At 54.8% G+C, this 21,506-nt stretch overlaps 2 protein-coding genes across 7 annotated transcripts in view; one reads left to right on the top strand and one right to left on the bottom strand.

Moving 5' to 3' along the window:
- Positions 1 to 37: 37 nt before the first annotated feature.
- Positions 38 to 12,415, top strand: RNF40 (ring finger protein 40). The gene is made up of 20 exons (XM_025415884.3): positions 38 to 178; positions 288 to 491; positions 915 to 1,082; positions 1,217 to 1,358; positions 2,225 to 2,431; positions 2,978 to 3,099; positions 3,201 to 3,347; positions 3,441 to 3,515; positions 4,496 to 4,615; positions 4,708 to 4,887; positions 5,069 to 5,204; positions 6,131 to 6,252; positions 6,337 to 6,764; positions 6,852 to 6,969; positions 7,091 to 7,240; positions 7,407 to 7,619; positions 7,699 to 7,824; positions 8,817 to 8,957; positions 9,085 to 9,186; positions 11,149 to 12,415. The coding sequence occupies exons 2-20, from the start codon at positions 360 to 362 to the stop codon at positions 11,323 to 11,325; spliced, it is 3,006 nt and encodes a 1,001-aa protein (XP_025271669.1). The 5' UTR covers positions 38 to 178; positions 288 to 359; the 3' UTR covers positions 11,326 to 12,415.
- Positions 12,416 to 15,542: 3,127 nt separating this feature from the next.
- ZNF629 (zinc finger protein 629) overlaps positions 15,543 to 21,506 on the bottom strand; it is an 81,575-nt gene continuing 75,611 nt past the window's right edge. For 5 of the 6 annotated variants that reach the window (XM_035718395.2, XM_049111249.1, XM_049111251.1 and 2 more), the window contains one exon: positions 15,543 to 21,429. In XM_035718395.2, coding sequence (XP_035574288.1) covers positions 18,896 to 21,429 — 2,534 coding nt within the window. In that variant the 3' untranslated portion in view covers positions 15,543 to 18,895. The remainder of the gene's footprint in view (positions 21,430 to 21,506) is intronic. The other variant, XM_049111250.1, reaches the window with a different exon arrangement.

The following is a 21,506-nucleotide window of genomic DNA, read 5'->3' as shown; positions in this document are numbered from 1 at the left end:
AGGAGGTGTTCAGGAAGAAACCAAAGGAGACCCGAGAGGCGGGACAAAGCGCGACCAATAGAAACAGGAAATGAAGTTTCGCCACATCCGGCATTGCCTGCGGCGCTTGCGCTCTTGGCTGAGGAGGCCGGTGACGTCCGGTGAAGTCCAAGATGGCGCTAGGCTGAGCCTGCTGCGGGTGAGGGGCCCGGGGCTGGCGGGGGAGGGATCCATCAGGTGTGTGCGGGGAAGGCTTGGAGCTGCGGAGCAGTGGCCGCCTCCACATCTCTGCTCTCTGTCTTCTGCAGGTGACGGAAGTGCTGCCTACGCTTGCTTGACGTCCCTCGGGAGACCCTGCGCCGCTCCTCGCCGCCGCGGCCATGTCTGGACCCGGCAACAAACGCGCCGCCGGCGACGGGGGCTCAGGGCCCCCAGAGAAGAAGCTGAGCCGCGAGGAGAAGACCACGACCACGCTTATAGAGCCTATTCGTCTTGGGGGCATCTCTTCTACGGTTCGTGGGCTCCTGCCTCAGTCCTCACAACTTGCCAGCCTCCCCATCTCTGGTTTCCGCCCAGATCGTCCAGAACCTTACATCCTAGCTCCCCAAGCTTAGCAGGAGCCACTTTACAGAATCCTCTGTTGAAGGAAACCGAGAACACGACGTCTGCCTTCCTTTTACAGATAGGGAAACAGGTTCCCAAAGGGAGTGTGAGTTGTCAAAGACTTGAGAGCTAGAGGCAAAAGCAGGACTTGACCCTCCTCACAATCAAGATGCTTTCTCTGGGGGTGTCAGAACCTCTTTAAATTCTGTTAGTGGTTAGTCTGGGGATACCATTGCTGTGTCCATTCCAGTTGCTCTCTTTTGCCTCTCTCTGTGACTGGTTTCTTGGGCTCTATTTGACCCTCTCCTCTGCCCCTTTGTTTTTCTTGGTAGGAGGAGATGGACCTGAAGGTTCTGCAGTTCAAGAACAAGAAACTAGCAGAGCGATTGGAACAGCGACAGGCTTGTGAAGATGAACTCCGAGAACGAATTGAGAAGCTGGAGAAGCGGCAGGCCACAGATGATGCCACACTGCTCATTGTCAATCGCTACTGGGCCCAGGTGGATGCCCCTCTGCTTTCCAAGACCTGGCCTCGATCCAGCTGCCAATCCTCAGACTACTCTGCTGGGAAAGGAGTATCATGCTGGGAAGCACCTGAGAGATTCATAACGTTTTTGGTGCTTTCTCCCTTCAGCTGGATGAAACTGTGGAAGCCCTTCTTCGACACCATGAGAGCCAGGGGGAGCTGTCTTCAGGGACAGATGCGCCTGGGACCCAGGAGGGGCCAGCACGTGATGAGACCCCTCTCACAGAACCAGGGACATCGGAACTGAGGGGTAGGGCCAGAGCCCTAGGATCTGGGCAGCTTAATTAAGTTCTGGGAAAGGTCCTGGAGTGGAGGGAACTTTCATATTACTCTACTGAATTCCCCACCACCCTTCACACACACACACACACACACACACACACACACACACACACACAACGATTTCATGATGTTTGGACAGCAAGTGCAGTGTTAGGTAAGGCCCCAGGCTTTGAAATCTGAGTGACTTGGTTCGTATTGCATGTCGTATTTGACACTCATTTAGTTCAAAAAACTGTCAGTATCTTGTGTTATCTACATAGGTAGTACTGTTAACAGCTTCAGAAGAGACAAAGATAAGAAATCTTGCCTCTGCCATCAGGGAGGAAGTTTTTTGTTTTTTGTTTTTTAAGATTTTATTTATTTATTAATGAAAGAAACAGAGAGCAAGAGAAAGGCAGAGACTCAGGCAGAGGGAGAAGCAGGCTTCATGCAGGGAGCCTGATGTGGGACTCAGTCCTGGGACTTCAGCATCACGCCCTGGGATCCACCCAGGGATCCACCCAAGAGAGAAAGTGATTTTAAATCATGAATAAAAAGGATAGGGACTCTTGAAAGAGAATTCGTGTATATGCACTCATGTGTATGGTTCTAATTTAGATAGAGAAGGCAGAAAAGGCTTCTCTGAGGAAGATTTGGAAGTCCTGTGGCCTTAAAATTATTTTAGCTCCCTGAACCTCCGTAGTTATGTAATACCAGTGTATTACAGGCATTGCTTGTGTTGGTTCATTGAGCATTGAGTGGCGAAGGGCTTGGTCTAGAACGTGGTATGGAGTGGTGGTAACTGCTGCTGGTCCCCTCGTGAGATTCTCACGAGGGTCTGTCCATTCCTTGCAGAGCCCCTACCAGTGCAGCTGCGGCCCCCCCTCAGTGAGCCAGCTTTGGCTTTTGTGGTAGCACTGGGCGCAAGCAGTAGTGAGGAGGTGGAGCTGCAGCTGCAGGGCCGAATGGAGTTCTCCAAGGCAGCTGTGTCCCGTGTTGTAGAGGCCTCAGACCGCCTACAGCGCCGAGTGGAGGAACTCTGTCAGCGAGTATACAGCCGAGGTTAGTTTTGTGTGTCCTACCGCAGAGGTGTCTATCCCTGTCTGTGTCTTCATTGTATCCCCTAAATGCCTGAGCCCAGAGGCAGCCATAATTTTCCAAGGAATGAATCAGCCACGTTCTCAGGGAAAAGTGTAGGTTGTAGAGGGGGCTCTGCTTTTGATTCACGGGGTTGAGTTCTAGTGAGCTGGGTGGGAGGAGTTGTTGATGCTTAAGGGGCCACTGTCTTCCAGCCGAAGACCTCTTTGGAGCACTTTGCACAGATTTTGGTTGCAGTTGCTCACTCATGAGGCATAGTAGTAAGTGTCTAGGCCTTGCAGGCTGACAGCCCTCATCCTGTCATTTTAGACTGGGCATTCTGGGCAGATGGCTCTCCTCTCTGAGCTGGTTTCCTCCTTTGTGCAGTGGGGATAAAGACTCCTGGCTTTGTCATGAGAAATTGGCAAGACAGCTGGTGGATCACACTGGGCACATAGCAGACTCCAGAATGAGTTAGTACTTTGCCCCATTGCCCTGGACTTGGCTCTTACCCGAGCCCTGCCTTCTCAGGGGACAGTGAGCCCCCCGGTGAGGTGGCTCGGGCACGTACCCGGGAGTTGGGTCGTGAGAACCGGCGGCTGCAGGACTTGGCCACCCAGCTACAAGAGAAGCACCACCGCATCTCATTGGAGGTGGGATTACAACCAGGGCAGGGTTTGGGTTAGATGTGCACCAAGGCTCTCAGGGAGCCAAGTCCTCTCTTCTAAGTATCTGACCCGATCATTGTCTCCAGTACTCTGAGCTCCAGGATAAAGTGACATCAGCAGAGACCAAGGTGCTGGAGATGGAGACGACAGTGGAGGATCTGCAGTGGGACATCGAGAAGCTGCGCAAGCGTGAGCAGAAGCTCAATAAACACCTGGCGGAGGCCTTGGAGCAGGTGGGGTTTGGTTGCTGGGTCAGATGGAGCCACGGCTGAGTACTCGGAACCCACGCTTCTTTCCTCCACCCCCATCGGTCTGTCTCTCCACAGCTCAACTCTGGCTACTACGTATCTGGGAGCTCCTCAGGTTTCCAGGGGGGTCAGATCACACTCAGCATGCAGAAGGTGAGCAGGCACCATTCTTTCCCATCCCTCCTGTGCCCTTTTCTCTGCCTCACCTATAAAAGTTTCCTCACAATTAAGGACAAACCATTGCATGGTCTCTGAGTCCCTTCCCTGTCCCTCATGGGTCTGTTTCATTCATTTGTTTACGTATTTAGTAAGTAGTTGTTAACATTAAGTGCTGGGCATGGTGCTCAGAAGCAGGCAGTATCAGAGGACAAAATAGATAAATAACAAAGTTTTCATGGAGCTCAGGTTCTAGTTGGAGGAGAAACAGGAAGTAAGATAGTACGCCAGGTGGTTATAGTTGCCCCAAAAAAGAAAGGATAGGAGAGAGACAAATGGGAGTGGGAGTGTGTTGTATTGGCTGGCATTCTTTTTTTTTTTTTTTAATGTAAGCTGCAGGTTGTTTTTTGTTTGTTTTGTTTTGTTTTGTTTTTTTAGATTTTATTTATTCATGACAGAGAGAGAGAGAGGCAGAGACATAGGAGAGGGAGAAGCAGGCCCCTTTTGGTGAGCCCAGTGTGGGACTCGATCCCAGGATCCTGGGATCATGACCCGAGCCAAAGGCAGACGCTCAACTGGTGAACCACCCAGGTGCCCGTACTGCCTGGCATTCTTGGCTGGCTGCCTGAAGACAGCACTGAGAGAACTCAGGGTCTCACTGAGAGAGCTCTCACTTCTTGCTCATTGCACATCTTTTTGGTGCTGTAGGGGTCATCGTTCCCTGTTAACTCCTTATTTCAGATTCCTCTCCAGGTCTCTCAGGAAGGCTTCCCTAACTGCCTGTCAGTTACAAGCCTCAGTTCCTAGCCCTGACTGCTCATTGTTTCCTCCCACTTACTTGGGAGTCCTTAGGAGAGTGCTTGGGTCTGACTTGTCTGGGAGTTTCAGAATCCATCATCAGCCACACTCAGTGGGGATGTGAGGGGAGTTCGCATCCCGGCCTGGTCCTGCCTCCCACAGCCCCTCCCATTCCACAGTTCGAGATGCTGAATGCAGAGTTGGAGGAAAACCAGGAATTGGCCAACAGCCGTATGGCAGAGCTGGAGAAGCTACAGGCTGAACTTCAGGGCGCTGTGCGGACCAACGAGCGCCTCAAGGTGAACTCTCTTTAGGACCAAGAGGGCCTGTACCTGCCAGTTGATGACTGGGCCCTGAATCCTCTTACTGTTCTTGGGCACCCTACCCCTAGGTGGCCCTGCGGAGCCTTCCTGAGGAGGTGGTGCGGGAAACAGGGGAGTACCGAATGCTGCAGGCCCAGTTTTCACTGCTCTACAATGAGTCTCTGCAAGTCAAGACCCAGCTAGATGAGGCCCGGGGGCTGCTGCTGGCTACCAAGAATTCCCACCTGAGACACATTGAACACATGGAGGTATGGCCCTGGAGCAGACCTCAGGGTCAAGGTATTCCTGGCTTTCGCAGGCCCTGTGTGCTGCTGGGTGGAACCTGGGAATAGATTGTTCTAGGCCACTGAGGCCTGAGGTGGGGGGAGAAGAGAGGAGTTTCCCAGGGGGCTGAGGGATTGTGTGGGTCCTTAACACCTCAACCTACAGAGCGATGAGCTGGGGCTGCAGAAGAAGCTGCGCACAGAGGTTATCCAGCTGGAGGACACGCTGGCCCAGGTACGCAAGGAGTACGAGATGCTGCGCATCGAGTTTGAACAGAACCTGGCAGCCAACGAGCAGGCGGGTATGTGGTGAGGACGAGGTGGAGGTGGGGCCTTATCTGGGATTGCTGGTCCCTGGTGTGGGGATGCTGCTTATCCAGATGCAAGGGGTTAAGCCCCTTCCTTTCGCAGAACCTCCTCTCCCTGGCCAGAACAGAGATCATACCACCTGGCTCAAAGGCATGGTAAGGGTCACAACCAGCTGAGGTGGCTGACAGAGCAGGCACAGCCAGAACATGAGCTGTTGGCCCCATCTGTGGTTCTCTGACCTTACGGTGTTTCTCTCTTAAAGGTATTTGTTCATTTTACAAAGATTTTTGAACATTATCTATAAGTCTGGTTCTCTTCTAGGTTTTGGGATTGTCTGTGAACAAAACACAGACAATCCCTGCTACTGTGGAATAGTATTGTAGTGGAGGAAGACAACAAAGTGAAAAATAGACCATGTGTGTTAGGTAGTGGCAAATATGTCATGAAAAATAAAGCAGGAAAGATAGGAAGTGTTAGGAGATGAGGGGGTTGTAGATTTGGATGGGGAGGCCAGAAGAGTGAAACTCAGAAGGTCACCTTTGTTTAAAAATATAAAAGAAGTAAAAAAAAAAAAATAAAATATATATATATATGTATATATATATATATGTAAAAGAAGTGGACTAATTTAGTTTGATGAATATTACAGTTATATGTTCCTTTGAAGGAAATTTGGAAATACTAAAAAAAATTTACATTAACAGAGATAATACAAATAGTCTCTCAAGTTATTACTTTTGGGTGAATTTCCTTCAAGCCTGGGTTATCACTTTAATGAGATCACACTCTGTGTAAGGCCTCACTTTCCCTTTCCTCTACAATGGGAATGATGGCTGTGGCTCCCCTGCTTCCCTCACTGAGGGATCAGGCCCTTAATGCAGAGGCCGGTCTAACTCCTTACTTTACAACCCTCTCCCAGGGCCCATCAACCGAGAGATGCGCCACCTGATCAGCAGCCTCCAAAACCACAACCACCAGCTAAAGGGGGACGCCCAGCGGTACAAGCGGAAACTGCGGGAAGTGCAGGCTGAGATTGGCAAGGTGAAGACGGGGCTGCCTGGGAAAACCCTTGGCTGGACCTAAGTGAGCACTGTCTCACCTCAGCCCTGTTCTCTGCCTTTGCAGCTCCGGGCCCAGGCCAGTGGCTCAACCCACTCCGTCCCCAACCTGGGCCACCCAGAGGACTCTGGCCTCAGTGCCCCAGCCCCAGGGAAAGAAGAGGGTGGGCCAGGCCCAGTCACTGCCCCCGATGGCAGGAAGGAGATGGCTTCAGTGCCTGGTGTCACCACTACTACCTCCTCAGCAAAGAAGGAGGAGCTGGTCCCTTCTGAGGAAGATGTCCAGGCCCTAACTCCTGGCTCCCAGGGTCCCTCCTCCCGGAGCCGAGAACCTGAGGCCAGGCCCAAGCGGGAGCTTCGTGAGCGGGAAGGGCCTGGTCTTGGACCCCCATCTGTAGCCTCAGCTCTCTCAAGGGCTGATCGGGAGAAGGCCAAGGTGGAAGAGGCCAAGAGGAAGGAGTCAGAACTCCTCAAAGGTCTCCGAGCAGAGCTCAAGTGAGGCCCTATTCCTGGTTTCTGTCCCACCCCTATCAAAGTGGCCTCCAGCCGCATTCACCAAGCCTTCCTCCTGTACCTCCCCAGGAAGGCCCAGGAAAGCCAGAAGGAGATGAAGCTGCTGCTGGACATGTACAAGTCAGCACCCAAAGAACAACGGGATAAGGTGCAGCTCATGGCAGCTGAACGCAAGGCCAAGGCTGAGGTGAGGACAGGTAGGGTCCTATGGGGCATGCGCAGAGGCTGCCCTGGGGGATTCTGACCAGAGCAGAGCCCTAGGTCAGCGGGAAGCAGTGATAAAAGCTAACTCTTTCTGGTGGTTGTAGGTTGATGAACTACGGAGCCGCATTCGAGAATTGGAGGAGAGGGACCGAAGGGAGAGCAAAAAAATTGCAGATGAGGATGCCCTGCGGCGCATTCGGCAGGCGGAGGAGCAGATCGAACATCTGCAGCGCAAGTTGGGTGCTACCAAGCAGGTGTGGCCCCCTTGTGGTCCCCTGGCCTCTGAGTGTTGGGATTCCCTTAACTCCTGTTGAGTGCTTCTAGCAGACGGTCCGGGACCACTCTGTTCAGCCCTGTTTTCCTGTGGTTTTCTCACAATCATCTCCCATGTTCCATCTCGTCCCTGTCCATTTGCTGCAGGAAGAGGAAGCTCTGCTGTCAGAGATGGATGTAACTGGTCAAGCTTTTGAGGACATGCAGGAGCAAAATGGGCGGCTGCTACAGCAGTTACGGGAAAAGGATGATGCCAACTTTAAGCTGATGTCAGAGCGGATCAAGGCCAACCAGATTCACAAGCTACTGCGGGAGGAGAAGGATGAGCTGGGCGAGCAAGTTCTGGGCCTAAAGTCCCAGGTATGGCTGACCTGGGCTCGCAGGGTGGAGCTGGAGGGGCAGTGGCTCCCCAGCACTGAGTCACCACCCCTGACCTCAGGTGGATGCCCAGCTGCTGACCGTGCAAAAGTTGGAGGAAAAAGAACGGGCCTTGCAGGGCAGCCTTGGGGGTGTGGAGAAGGAGCTGACGCTGCGCAGCCAAGCCCTGGAGCTCAACAAGAGGAAGGTGAGGCCAGGCCCGAGGGGAGAAAGCAACCTAGGAAGGTGGCTTGCAGCTGAAGCCTGCTGTGCCTCCTTTCCCAGCCCAGCTCACATCGAGAATGCTTACTGTGTTCTAGTCCTTGTGCTGAGGTTTGTCCGTGCCGGGTTGCCTTTGGGTCTCATAACAACTATAAGATGGTGTTTGTTATTATGTGCTTTTCTCAGTGAGGAAACTGAGGCTCAGGGCCGGCAGCTGACTTGCTCAATAAAGAGTGGACTTGGAATTGGGGCCTGGATCTCCTTAGCTCCAGAACCTACGTCTTGAGCACAGCACCGGTTAGCTGCAAAGGAGGGATGCTGGTCCCTGTGGCATTGTTGTATTAAACCTCAGGAATGTCTCTGTGACGGCAGAGGCTTAAGATCAGTGTTGGTTTTCATCTTTCCCCGTTGGGCTTTTTTCTTCACCCTTTCATTAATTGATAAAAGCGGTAACATTCATGCTCTTACTATGAACCCCCAACACCAAGTGCTGGGGAGAACCTGGTCCTAGAAGTGGGGACTTCCAGTCTCGAGGGGCAGATAACCAACCAATAATCCCACAGATAAAATACGTTCTCGGAGATTCCGGTAAGTCTGGTGAAGGGAAGCTAAGGTGCTCTGAAAGAAAAATAGGGGAACCTGCCTCGGGAGCTGAATATAAGCTGAGGCCTAAGGGGGCCACTAGGAAGAAATATGTGCATTGAGGAGTTAAGGAGAGCAGAGAGAAGAGCCCTGTGGAGGCTCACAGATGGAGGAGAGAGCATCATGCAAGTGAGGAAGTTTGTGGGGAACTGCAGAGAATAGAAGTAGGGAAAGGTAGGTTAGGAGGCAGGACTACAGTGAAGATACTAGACTTGATCCCAAGAGCAAGAGTCACTGAAACATTTGATACAGGCATCTGTGGACCATGGCTCCACACGCCTGACTCCTCTGGCTCAAGCAAACGGTGCCCACCCCTACCTGTCCCACCTACCTCAGGCTGTGGAAGCGGCCCAGCTGGCTGAGGACCTAAAGGTGCAGCTGGAACACGTGCAGACGCGGCTGCGAGAGATCCAGCCTTGCCTGGCAGAGAGTCGGGCTGCTCGTGAGAAGGAGAGCTTCAACCTCAAGAGGGCTCAGGTGAGTGCGTGTGGGGCAGGGGCAGTGCAGGGCAGGGGCAGTGTGGCTCAGGGTCTCACTGAGGTGGCATCGGGGAAAGGAGTTCAATAGGAGAACCCTTGGACTTAGCCTAGTCCTTCTGCCCCAGGAGGATATATCACGGCTGCGACGCAAGTTGGAGAAGCAGAGGAAGGTGGAGGTTTATGCAGATGCCGATGAAATCCTTCAGGAGGAGATCAAGGAGTACAAGGTGGGGCTGTGGGATTGAGTTGTGCCCCATCAACCCAGGAAATCTTAGATGGGGAATTGGTGAGAGCTATAGTGGATAGTCTGGGGACCCCAGAAATAGGTAGCAAAAAGCGGGCAGAACTTTGGTTATGGAGAGTCAAACAACTGACCAAGTGTCATAAATGTACTTGTGCCAGGCACAATGCCTAGCTAGGTGTAGAAAGGCTAGGATCACGCCCTAGTTACAGATTCCTTGAAGCTGACCATTTGTTACAGGCAGTCACGTATTCAGAGTGATGAGCATTGCAATGGCAGAGACTGGGAGGGTGTGGCAGCTCTGGGAGTGGTTAGCAGGCTTCCTGAAAGGAATGTAATCCAAGGAAAACCTGAAGGAGGAGGGTTGACTATGAGGACTGAGGACAAGAGGGTTCCAACAACGGAAAAGGCAAAAGTCGAGGCCCATCACTGAGAGTGGTGTGCTGGAGGACAGATTGCTGGACACAGTAGTTAGAAGGCAGAATGTGGGTTTTGTGGGGAGCAGGAAGGCTGGGGGCCTGGGACAGTCATATCTTAAGGGTGTTGTGAGTCAGGTGAATTATTTGGCTTATCCTGTAAGCAGTGTAGTAGAGACATCACAGGGTTTTAAACCAGAGTGATGTGGTCTAATTTGCTATTAGATTTGGCAGAGAGGAGGTAAAGACTAGAGACAAAGAAAAAGAAGTTTGTTAAGATTTTGGAGTTATTGAGGCAAAAACTGGTAGGGAGCTAGCCTGGGGTGTTAGAGACAAGTAGAGGAGGTCGGGATATTCAGGAGGCAGCGGTGGACTCAGCAGTGGATTGGTGCATGGAGGGAGCTGGAGATACTGAGAACGCCTGGGTTTGATTTGAGAAACCAAGGTGCATGACAAGTGGCACATAATTATGGGATTAGGAAGTCTGTGGAGGAGCAGGTTTTGGTGGACAGTGTTGTGTCTCAAGGATATTGAAAATGAGGTAGGTGCCTGTAGGAGGCTGGTTGGGAAGGCACTCAAAGCAGAAGGACCCTGGATGACAGGGGCTTGAGGCATTGTGAGTAGAAGCAGTGGTGGGAGCCACATACAACTGTGGTTACCCAGGGAGGGTCTGTGGCATGGTAAAGGACAGGTCATTCTTTTCCCTTAGGAATCTCAAAGCTTTATTAAATGATAGGTAGAAGAAGAGAAGCCTGTTATTTGGCCTTGAAGGGGCAGAGGCAGCTTGGGGCAGCCATGGGTTGGGGATAGGAGGGCTTCTTTAGAAGAGATGGACTTGGACAGGTGGTGTGGTGTGAAAGCTAGGGAAGAGGTGATGCTGGGGCAGTGGGCTGGGTGGGCTAGGCTGGGCTGGGCTTTCAAGCAGTGCAGAGGAAAAATGTTGGGGAATGCTGAGTTGAGGGAATCCCTGGAGTTGAAAGTGAGATCTGGTGGCTGGTGGGAGGTATCAGGATAGGAGAGGAGACTTGTAAAACCTCATAGAGAAGCGTGAGTCCAGGGACCCAGCAGAATCTCTGGGTGGTACTAAGGGTGGGCCCAGTTAAGGGCAGAGACGGCAGGTTTCTAGTGGTACTGCTATACCCAGCTGTGACTGAGCAGGTACAAATGAAGAGGAGGTAGACGGCTTCAGCCAGGATTGGGGTTTGCCAGAGGTGGCCAGAGGGGTGAGAGATCCAGCCTCAGCGTAGAGGAGTCTGGGCTGAGCCTGTGGGTTGCCATCCTTGAAAAGGGACATGTTGGCCACTGGCCACCACTGCATAGGGTAGAATCCCGATTCTACTACTTTCTAGTTTTGAGAGCTTACTCAGCTTCTGAGCTTCAGTTTGCTCATGTGGAGAGTGTTCTGCCGTGGTTCCGGGGAGAGTTAGATGGAGTCAGTTATGTGGTGGGCTTAGTCTGGACGACCTCCTGCTATCAGCTCGGGGTCTGGGTGCCATCAGGACTGCCCGAGCTGATGCCTTTGCCTGGCCCAGGCGCGGTTGACCTGCCCCTGCTGTAACACCCGCAAGAAGGATGCAGTCCTTACCAAGTGCTTCCACGTTTTCTGCTTCGAGTGTGTGCGGGGCCGCTATGAGGCCCGCCAGAGGAAGTGCCCCAAGTGCAACGCGGCCTTTGGTGCCCACGACTTCCATCGTGTCTACATCAGCTGAACCTGTAACTCAGGGGACTTTGGAACACCCACGGACCCTGGGGGCTGTGCCTCCAGTCCCTCCCCACCCCACATTCAGTGGCCCCTACCCTCCATTCCAGACCCTGTGGGCCCAGCCCCCCTCCACCTGGTTGGTTTGGGGATCCCAGTGCATGCTAGTGGGAGTGAGATCCGTCAAGCTCAGTTCCACCTTTGACCACAGTCAGAGCTACAGCCTAAGGGGCACCTGCCCTGCAGGAAGGGTCTGCTGTGAGTGGCCTGAGGGGCCTAGAGCACTCAACTGAGCTTCTAGAAGCTGGCCCTAAACCTTTTCCATGAGTTGACTCCTAGTCAGCTATCTCCATGGGCCCATCCTAGTCCAAAGGGTGAAATCCCCCAGGCTGGACCTCCTACCCAAGAGGAGGTTTACTACCTGCCAACCCACAAGTGAGGACCAAGGGTGGGCCAGTGTCCCCAGCGCCTTAACTCTGGGGCCCAGGGAGGCTTTCCAAGCTTGGGTGGGGCTTCCCTCCTGTGGAGTTCCCGGGGCTCTTTGGTTGGCTCTTATGCTAAGGGCCAAAGCAGGTACCCCCTGAGAGGGGTGGGGCACTATCCTTTTCTTTTGGGAAACTTTGGCTGCTGCAGTCATTTTGCCCTCATCTCAGGAGTGTTGAACCAAGGTCATCAGTCTCTAATCAGCCTCCCACCTCCACCCCTATCTGTTTCTCTCCCGAACCCCCTTATCCCCACCTCATGCTTCCTGACTCCACTGGGTCCCCAGCCCAGACCCTGCTTTCATTCTGATGGCCTTAACTGCACTGGAGGCAGAACTTCCCAGGAGGGGAAGGGACAGACTAGTGGCTGGGCCAACTTCTGATCATTCCAGGTAGAGGAGCTTCATCTAACACTCTGTGACTGAGCCTGTCCCCACGACGCTTCCTGTGCTGCCTGCCTCAGCAAATTCCCATGGGTTGTAAAGGCAGCAGGCAGGGACCTGGAAGGTGGAGCTGCTGACAGGTGCAAGGGTCCAGTCAGACCCACAGGCCCTGCTCTAGAGATGTCTTGTATAGGCTGTTGATTGTTATGAATAAACGTCCAACCCTCAGCCGACACTGCGAGTAGCCAGGCTTTCTGCTAATCATGGCCCCGGATTTTAGCTGCCACACTTATCCTGGTGCTGCCCTGGCTGGCATGTGAACTCCAAGGCCTGCACAGAAACCTCGACTTTCCCCGCTCCCAGCATCTAGTTACGTTTGAACCTAACTTTGGTCTCGGATCCCAGACTTCTCACGGGAGGAGCATGTCTGCAGGGGGAGAGCATTCATCGATGCCAACCGTCGCCAGCCTGCCCCCTGCTCCCATGGGGCAGGGCCGACCCCGGATCCTGACAGCCCTGCCGGCCCCCTCCCACCCGGGCTCGCCACGCCCCTCGCAGTCTGGCCGCAGGAATGCCGGGAGCCTCGTGTTGGATTCCGGGAAATGTAGTCCCTTGTTGGCACCTGCAACAAGGTCCTCGGTGGGGAGAGCTGGTTCCCGGGTTGTGCCGGCCAAACGCAGGCCTGGACCCAGGCTGTGGGCTGTCCCTCCCCAGCGGCTTCAGCCGCCCCTCCCCCGCGGGCGGACAGATTAGAGCAGCGCAGCGGGTGACTTTCTTCATTGCAACTTGGCATCGGGCGCTGGCCCTGTCCTCGAGAACCGCGTGTCGAGTGGCGTCTGTGGGTTCAGCTTGCTGTCAGGTCCGTGGGCGGAGCCTTCACTGCGGCCGTGACGGGGGTCGCGCCGGGGCCGGCGCCGACCCGGCTAAGTGCCGGAGTTGGGCCCATGGTTGTGGTGGCGGCCGCAGGCTTGGCAGCAGTCGTGCCTTCGCGCGGCCCTTCCAGCGGTCGCACCCTCGCGGGGGCTCGCGGCCTTTTCCGCCTTCGGGCCCCACCTGGCGTCCAGGCTTTCAGCGGGATAGCAGCGGCTGGACCAGGTTGGAGTGGAGACCGACACGCGGGCAACGGTGACTTCCGGCGCCGGGGTGGCCGCGGCGGGTACGCTCGCCGAGACCCGGGCCGCGGCGGGGGATGGCATCGGGCCGCCGAGAAAGTGTCCACCGCCCAAGGGCAGCGGACGCCAGGCCGGGAAAAAACGCAGCATATTGCATCATAGAGATGCGGGACGGCTCTGAGAGAAGGGGGGCGCCCGGAGCGGGCCGGGTCAGCCAATCCAATGTGAGCACTCTTCTCTTTCCCAGGAGTCTCTGCACGGGCTCTTTCAGTAAATCCAAGTCTCTACACATTACCTCCCCAAATGTCTTTGGTCAGTCTCCATATCCGAAAAAGTAAAAATTCAGGTCCTTGTGTCTAATAAAGTAGACATTAAACCCCTTGTTCAAGCTCAAGCCCAAGGGAGTGGGATAAAGATGCCAGAGTTTCTGAGGGGGCTCTGCCTTAGGGGCTGGTCAGATCCCTTCACTCAGGTTTGACCCCTTACAGCCCTCAGCAGTCCTGGGTGGCCTCAGCAGCTCTGATACCCTGGGCCCCTGGGATGGGCAGACCAAAGTTCCTCCTGAACAACCCTGACCTTAGCTGGCTTCAGGGGTGAGTGAGCAGATGTTGGCCTCAGCGGTCAAGGTGCCTGTCTTAGCCAGAACTAGGGCCACTTTTGTGTGATTGGCCAGAGTTCAGCAGAGCATCTGACACTGACCACTCTCTAAAACTTCCTTGGACTGTGGTGCTACAGTCTCTTGACTGTTCTCACACTGTCTTCTGCTGGTCCTATTCTCCACCCCTAAGCTCCACCCTTTCCTCTCCTCTCCACCACTCTCCCTGTATGTTTATCCGTGGCTTTGGCCACAGCTAAGCTGCTAAGATCCAGTGCTCCAGTGCAGTTCTCCTTCCTGAGTTCCAGACCTAGAAAAACAACACCGTGGGGGGCGGGGGGGGGGGCGGGTAAGGTCGTGACTCTCCTCCTCCCAATGGTGCTCTATCCCCCAAGTTCCAGGCAACACACTCTGGCTTCTGTTCTCTACCTCAATCTCTACCCTTCTATGCTTTAACCATCTCCTCTACCACCAAGTAACTTATATACGTTCTGTCCCCCACTCCACTCCTAACCCCTCCTCTCTGCTTCGGGTCACCTCCTCCAGCCAGCCTGATCTGCTGTGGCAGGTACCATGTCTCGGTCCACAGCCTTTTCTGCTAAGTCTGAACCGATAACTGTGCTCCAGTGCCTGTTCTTTCCCTGAAGTCCCCTCACTTCACTAAAGACTCCTGTGCTGGGATCAGGGCAGGGAACACAGAATGCAGGATAGACTTCACCCCACTCCTTGCTTTCCAGATGGGGAAGAGGGAGAGAGTGACCCTGTCCCAGAAGTCTGGGTCAGAGAGACACAGGGAAACTGGAGACAAAGCTTCCTGGGTGGGACAGAGGCAGGCTACAGATTAGAGCAAGTGTTGATCTCAGGGGGCCATGGGCAGGCGTAGGCCCAGGAGATGGTGCTGAAGCAAGCCTGGTATTGAGAATTCAGCAAGAGCAGTCCTGCCTGACCAGACAGTGTGGAGCCCAGGCCAGGCCCAGGCAGGCCCTGTGCTGGGGGAGGAGAGCCTCAGTTGGGTGCAGAGCCTGCTCCCGGCTGTTCTGGTTTCCCTCACTGCCTTGCTGTGATCTTGGGCAAGTGGCTTCCCTTCTCTGAGCCTCCCTATACAGTGAGGGCTCATGGGCTACATCCTGACAGTGAGGTCTCCACTCATCTCCTTGGGGTCTAGGAGGCTCTGGTCCACAGGAGGGCTGACTAGGCCCCAGGTGAACCAGGGAAGGTGCCACCAGCTTCTGGAATTAGATCTTCAGAGCTTTCCCTTGTGGCCATCTGGGAAGAGTGCAGTGGTTGTGGTCAGAGAGGCCTCCCCTGGGGCTGCATGGCTGGACTAGAGCCAGCTGTGGCCAGGGTCACCAGGCAGCCACCCAGCAGTCGCCATGTCATGCTGGTGGCAAAGCCAGGCACCAACAAGACCTGCTTGGCTCTGCCACCATCTCAGCACATTTCTCCCCCTTTCTCCCAAGGACATGGATTTAAAACAAATCCATAAACCCTCAGGCCTACCCGCAAACACTGTTTGGGGAGTTGAGGGCATCTGAGCAAAGGGTGCAGGTGCCTGGGCCGGGCTGAACTTTTGAGGTTACACACACAGCCTGGCTCTGGGGACAGGCTCCTTTAGCTTGCTCCAGGCTTGAAAGAGAAGACAGAAAACACCTGGGAAATCTTATTCCCTTTATTCTCTTCAACTAATCAACATGACCACCAGTGACACAACACTGTTATTGACACACAACACTCAAAAGTGGGGCCTCTCTTCACTCCACGGGAACAGGTCAGGTTGAGTGGGGCTTCCCTCATGGGGGCAAAGGAGTCTGGGGGCCCCCAGCTTGGGAGCAGTATCATGGAATTCCACCTCTTGGTTGTGATGGTTTCAAGTTTCCCCACCATTCAGGATTCATGCCCAGTTCTGCCGTGTTCCCACGTGACCTCCATAGCCAAAGAAGTTTCAAGTTGCACCCTAAGCTCAGATCAGCGTCTACTCTCCCCTCTGCTTTCACCAATGACTCTGTGACCCCGTCTGTTGGGCTCCTCCACCAGGGCACTTCTGAAGTCAGGCCTGCATGGAGCTGGACAAGAGGGTTTGGCTACACTGTGCCTTCTGGACGAAGTTCTGGTGGGCATGCACCGGCCGTCCCCTGGACCTTTGCCTAATCCGGTCAGAGGGACTCTGGCCACTGCCACCTCCCCAAGCCAGCTCCCTGCTTAGTTCCTCCCAAGATGTAGCTAGCTCTGGGAGGGAAGCACCTGGGTAAAGAAGTTTGGGGAGGTGGGCCAGAGAGAACAGGTCATGACCCAAAGGTCTCTGATTCTGCCCCTTTCCTGCTACGAAACCCCAGATCCCAACTTATCATGTCCACACCATCCATTCAGTACTGGAGCCAAGACCGCTGGCCCTCACCCGTCCCTACAACATGCGAGCATCCTACTACATATGCTACACCCTAGTCCTCAATAGGCCTACGGTTGGCCTTTGACCACACTGACACTTCCCCCACCCCCGCCCTGGACTGGCCTCCAAGCCCCAAAGGCTGCTCTCCAGTCTTCTGAAGACAGATTCCTCAGACCTGTTTCCGGGGGGAGCTGTTTCTAGCTTTTCAAGGGGGTCTGTCTCTACAACTGAAGCTTCTTCCTACTACCATCTTAGAAAAAAATCTGCTTTGACTTGGAGGATTGTCTCCTGTTCCTCAGTCTCATGGGACACCCCCTCTGTTGACACTTCTGTCAGTAGAGATTCGGCAGGCAGGCTCCTTCTCCCCTCTCAGTAGTGCTTCCTGACCTGGCACTTGGGTGGGGTGGGGTTTATGCAGATGGTGACAAGGGTCTCCCCACAATCATCCAAGGCCTGCCTTTTCCTTCTCCCCAGCAGGCCTTGGGTTTTTCCTCTTACAGTGTTCTAGATTTTGATCCTTTGAATTTAAGGTCATCCCTTTGGGGGGCAAGAGAGATGAAGGGTGAAGGGCTTTCACCTGTTGATCTTTTAGGTAATGGAATTAGAGGTTTCTTCCACAGCTCTGAGGAATCCGGGCCACCCTCTCCAGGGATGCGACTTCCGAAGGGCCCCCTCACCTGGCATCTCAGTTCTCTGACTCCTGGGCCACAGTGCACGACTGGTGCCAGCATCAGGTCAGGGGGCACTTCCTTTGGGCCCAGCGCCAGACAGAGTTCTCTCCTTCTTTAAGGGCCTCCAGGGTTAGGGGTGGGGTTCTTTTTACAGATGTTGCACGAGTTTCCACTCAACCATTTCCTAGGGCAGCAGCCTCTCTCCCCTCCTGCCACACACACCCAGTCACGTGAGCGGGTTTGGCTGGGTTAATGAAAGAGTGTGACGGTGTGGTGTACGAGGACAGGAGATGGGCCTGGCAGGGGTGTGGGTTTCTCATCTTTTCATTTCCCTCTGGCGGTTTCTGGCTAGGGAGGAGAGGAGCCACAGGGGTGGGATCTGTCCCCTCCTAAGGCCACGATCGGGCTGGGTCGTCACCACCTCAGAGAGCTCCGAGTACCAGGGTGAGGAAGGTGGTCAGGCCTCCATATGCTGTTCAGGGACCCATGCCCCAGTCTGCGGGGGTGCCTGGACACCCACCACTATGTGCTGGCTGGCTCATCCCGCCAGCAGCCTTGCTAACAGCTCAGATCAAGAGTGAGGTTTAAAAGCAGGTTGCTGGCTACTCAGAGTGCTCTATTCTGTCGACTTGCTGTCCCTCGTTGCCACAGAGAACCCACACGTGGCTCTCGTTGACTTGGAGAAGAGAAGTCTAGGGAGTATTTAACCACACACAGGCCTGGAGTCTCTGAAGGGCTTTATTCTTTGGAGGTCGACTAGCAGTGGTTCCCCTCTCCACTGAGGACAGAATTCGAGGAAGTGAGCTGCCACGGCAGCAAGACTGGTGGCAGTTGGGTTTCAGGAGACACCTCCTGACAGTGAGACCTGAGAATGAGCAGGAGGGCCCCTCCATCCCTGGAGCGTCTTGGAGTGGAAGTCCCCAGTCCTGCCTGGCTGCAGGGAGGGAGCCCTGGCGGCCTGAGCTGGGATCTGCTTGCACTTGCAGCTTAACAAGCTCCCGGAAACGGGGAGGAACAGGGCAGCCCCAAGAGTTTGCTGGGTTCCTTCCAGACGTGGCTTCACCTTGGTTCACGTTCCTCAAAGCACTCTAACAGAAATCCCTCCCTGCCCCCTAATTTTTTTGTGGTTTCCCAATATTCTTTAAAGTTTCTCTGCACCCCAAACTTCAGCCTTTAAAAAGGCTCGACATCACTTTTTTTTTCCTTCCCCATTTTTGGGTTCTTCCTGATAAGGAATTCCATGGGCCTCTTCCTCTAAAACGCAATCACCTAAGATCAGCCTCATCCCCCAAAGAACCCCCAGGGCAGCAAGCTGAACTTTCTCTTCCTAGTTCCCTGGGTCATTTCTTCTCTGTGGGCCTGGGGGCTCCTTATCGCTTATTTTTCTCCTCTCCCCACACTAGTCCCCAAGCGTTTTCCTCAGTATCATTGTCCAAGGTTTCTGGGAGAGAGGCTCCCTCCATACTCCAGGGGGAGAGAACACTGTGAAACAAGTTCATGGGAGGCTCTACTACACCTTCCAGGGGTCACTCCTCTTGAGTCAATGCCATTGGATTCCCTGCACTTCCATGACCCTATAGTTTCACAAGGATTTTGATACAGTTTTATAGGGTTGTCTAGAGACGTATTGGGACCTCTTCCTACAATTAATAGGGTTTTTATCCACTATGGTTTATAGGGTTTTTCTGCTACAGACTTAAGGGCTTTTTTTTTTCCTACATATTTATAGGGTTTCTAACCCAACAGTTTTTCTCTACTGCCTTATAAGTGGTTCCCACCAACAATTTTATAGGGTTTCTCATCACTGATGTAAAAGCACTATTTTTACCCAGGGTTCTTTATCCTCCACTTCTCTACAACCTGATAGGGTTTTCCTCCTTTCCCCACATGATTTTTGGGGAGATCCAGTGTTCCTCTCAGGAGAGAGAGGCCCCTGGTCTCCAGACCCATTTCACAAGGTGACCCCTGGGTGGCAGCTCCTATGGAGGAGGAGGGCTGCGACTTCTGTGAATCCATCTCCACACTCAGGGCACAAATAGGGCTTTTCTTCCAAGAGGGTCTTGGGGTTTTCCCCATCCCCATGGCTGCTGCTCCCCGTGGGGGTGGGGGCCTCTCCCTCACCTTCCTGGCTTGTAGACAGAGTGGCTGGCTCTGGAGGGGGATCCTCAGGTGTGGGGGACTTTTCCTGGGTGTGGGTCTCCTGGTGCCGGGACAACGCCAGGCGATCAAGAAAGGAGGCCCCACAATCTGAGCAGCTGTAGGGCCTGGCCCCCAGGGGGCTCCTGAGGTGCTCCAGGAGGACAGAAGAGCTCTTCCCCAGCTCCGGACTCTTCTGAGTTTTCCCACCCGCATGGACTTTCTGGTGCAGCAGCAGCTCGGAGCTGAGGGCAAAGCTTTTTTTGCATTCAGGGCATTTAAAGGGCTTTCCGCTCAGAAAGGGACTGGGCCCTGCCCCCTCCCCTAGACCAATCCTATAATCGGGGAAGAGAAAGGGCTTTTCGTTGCCGTGGGTGAGCTGATGTTGGAGGAGCACGGCGCGATCCAGAAAACTTTCTCCACAGTGGGAACAAATGTAGGATTTGGAGGAGAGGAGGCCCAGCCTTTGGCTGAAGCTCTCCTGTCCCTCCGGCGTTTTAAAGGGCTGTCCGGGGGGTTCAGCTCTGCCCTCCGCAGCACCTGGGTAGGAATTCCCTCCGAAAGGGAGCCTGGGGGGTCGGAACTGAGGCGCCTTGGGGGCTGGGTGTGCAATGAGGCCATCTGAATTTTTGTAGGGGTTTTCTCCAATATGGATCCGCTGATGCTGCATGAAGATACCCTCGTCGTTGAATCCCTTTCCGCAGACAAGACACTTGTGGGGTTTGGCTCCGGGGGGTGGCGTCAGCAGGGTGGGGTCACCCAGCCCCAGCAGGGTGTCACCCTGAGCTCTCCGGGCTGGTGTCTTGCCCCTTTCGTGGACCACCCGATGCTGCTCCAGCTCGTGTGCCTCCAGGAAGGCCTTTCCACAGTCGGAGCACACAAACAAGTTCTCATCCATGTGGGTGCGCACGTGGGTGATGAGGTTGGAGCTCTGGCTGAAGCTCTTGCCGCACTCAGGGCACTTGTAGGGCTTCTCGCCTGTGTGGGTGCGTCGGTGCTGGATGAGGTGGGAGCTCCGGATGAAGCTCTTGCCGCAGTCGGAGCACTTGTAGGGCTTCTCGCCCGTATGGATGCGCTGGTGGCGGATGAGGGTGGAGCTCATGATGAAGCTCTTGCCGCAGTCGGCACAGATGTAGGGCCGCTCGCCGCGGTGGATGCGCTGGTGGTTGATGAGGTTGGAGCTGACGCTGAAGCTCTTGCCGCACTCGGGGCACTTGTAGGGCCGCTCCCCTGTGTGCGTGCGCTGGTGCCGCAGCAGCGTGGCGCTCAGCGTGAAGGTCTTGCCGCACACCGGGCACTTGAAGGGGTCCTCTCGCAGGTGAGTCCGCTGGTGCTTGATGAGGGTGGAGCTGTGGCCAAAGCTCTTGCCGCACTCCAGGCACTCGTAGGGCTTCTCCCCGGTGTGCGTGCGCTGGTGCTGGGTCAGCTCGGAGCTCTGGATGAAGCTCTTGCCGCACTCGGTGCAGCGGTACGGCTTCTCGCCCGCGTGGATCTTCTGGTGCTTGAGGAGGTTGTGGTTCTGGCCGAAGCGCTTGCCGCACTCGGGGCACTTGTAGGGCTTCTCACCCGTGTGCGTGGCCTGGTGCTGAATGAGGTCCGAGCTGCGGTAGAAGGCCCGCCGGCACTCACCACACTTGTACGGCTTCTCGCCGGTGTGCGACCGCTGGTGCTTGATGAGATTGGTGCTCTGGGTGAAGGCCTTCTCGCACTCCGTGCACTTGTAGGGCTTCTCGCCCGTGTGCGTGCGCTGGTGCTGCACCAGGTTGGAGCTCCAGCTGAAGCACTTGCCGCAGTCGGGGCACTTGTAGGGCTTCTCGCCCGTGTGTGTGCGCTGGTGCTGCACCAGGTGCGAGCTCTGCGTGAAGCTCTTGCCGCACTCCGAGCAGGTGTTGGGCCGCTCGCCCGTGTGGATGCGCTGGTGCCGCAGCAACTTGGACCACTGGCTGAAGCTCTTGCCACACTCGTTGCAGATGTAGGGCTTCTCAGCTCCAGAGGGGCGGCCCTGCACCAGCTCCCGCAGGCTGGGCTCGTTCGCCGGGACCACTGGGGGGCTGTTCCACGTGGTCAGAGTCCCCCACTGCCAGCTGGCCTCACAGGCCTTGGTCCAGTCAGATGGGGTGGGGACTACCTCTGGGGTGGGGGGATCCAGAGGGGTCTGGTGGTCCAAGGGGCTGGGGTGATCCAGTGGGGTTGGGGGGTCCTGAGGACCTGAGGAATCCTGGGAGGGTCTCTCCAAAGGCATCTCTGATGGGTCCTTAAATTCTGGACTCTGAGCTGGATCTCCCAAGATGATCTCCTCCCCAGAACTTTCCTGCTGAGGGCTCTCCTCTTCATTTCCACTCTCGGTACCTACAGAGAGAAAGGGAGTCTCCAGCCCCTATCTCCTTTCAGAACATGGGGTTGGGTTTTGCTTCCCTCCCCTGGGT

The sequence above is a fragment of the Canis lupus genome, chromosome 6 (genome assembly GCF_003254725.2).
Source record: "Canis lupus dingo isolate Sandy chromosome 6, ASM325472v2, whole genome shotgun sequence".
Taxonomy (NCBI): Eukaryota; Metazoa; Chordata; class Mammalia; order Carnivora; family Canidae; genus Canis; species Canis lupus.
This window is presented reverse-complemented; position numbering and strand designations above follow the sequence as displayed.

Excerpts from the sequence above, each read along its gene's own strand:
- RNF40 (XM_025415884.3), top strand. The coding sequence starts at position 360 with ATGTCTGGACCCGGCAACAAACGCGCCGCCGGCGACGGGGGCTCAGGG. Across the intron at positions 4,616-4,707 it reads GGACCAACGAGCGCCTCAAG|GTGGCCCTGCGGAGCCTTCC; the intron begins GTGAACTCTCTT and ends CCCTACCCCTAG. Across the intron at positions 6,765-6,851 it reads GGTCTCCGAGCAGAGCTCAA|GAAGGCCCAGGAAAGCCAGA; the intron begins GTGAGGCCCTAT and ends GTACCTCCCCAG.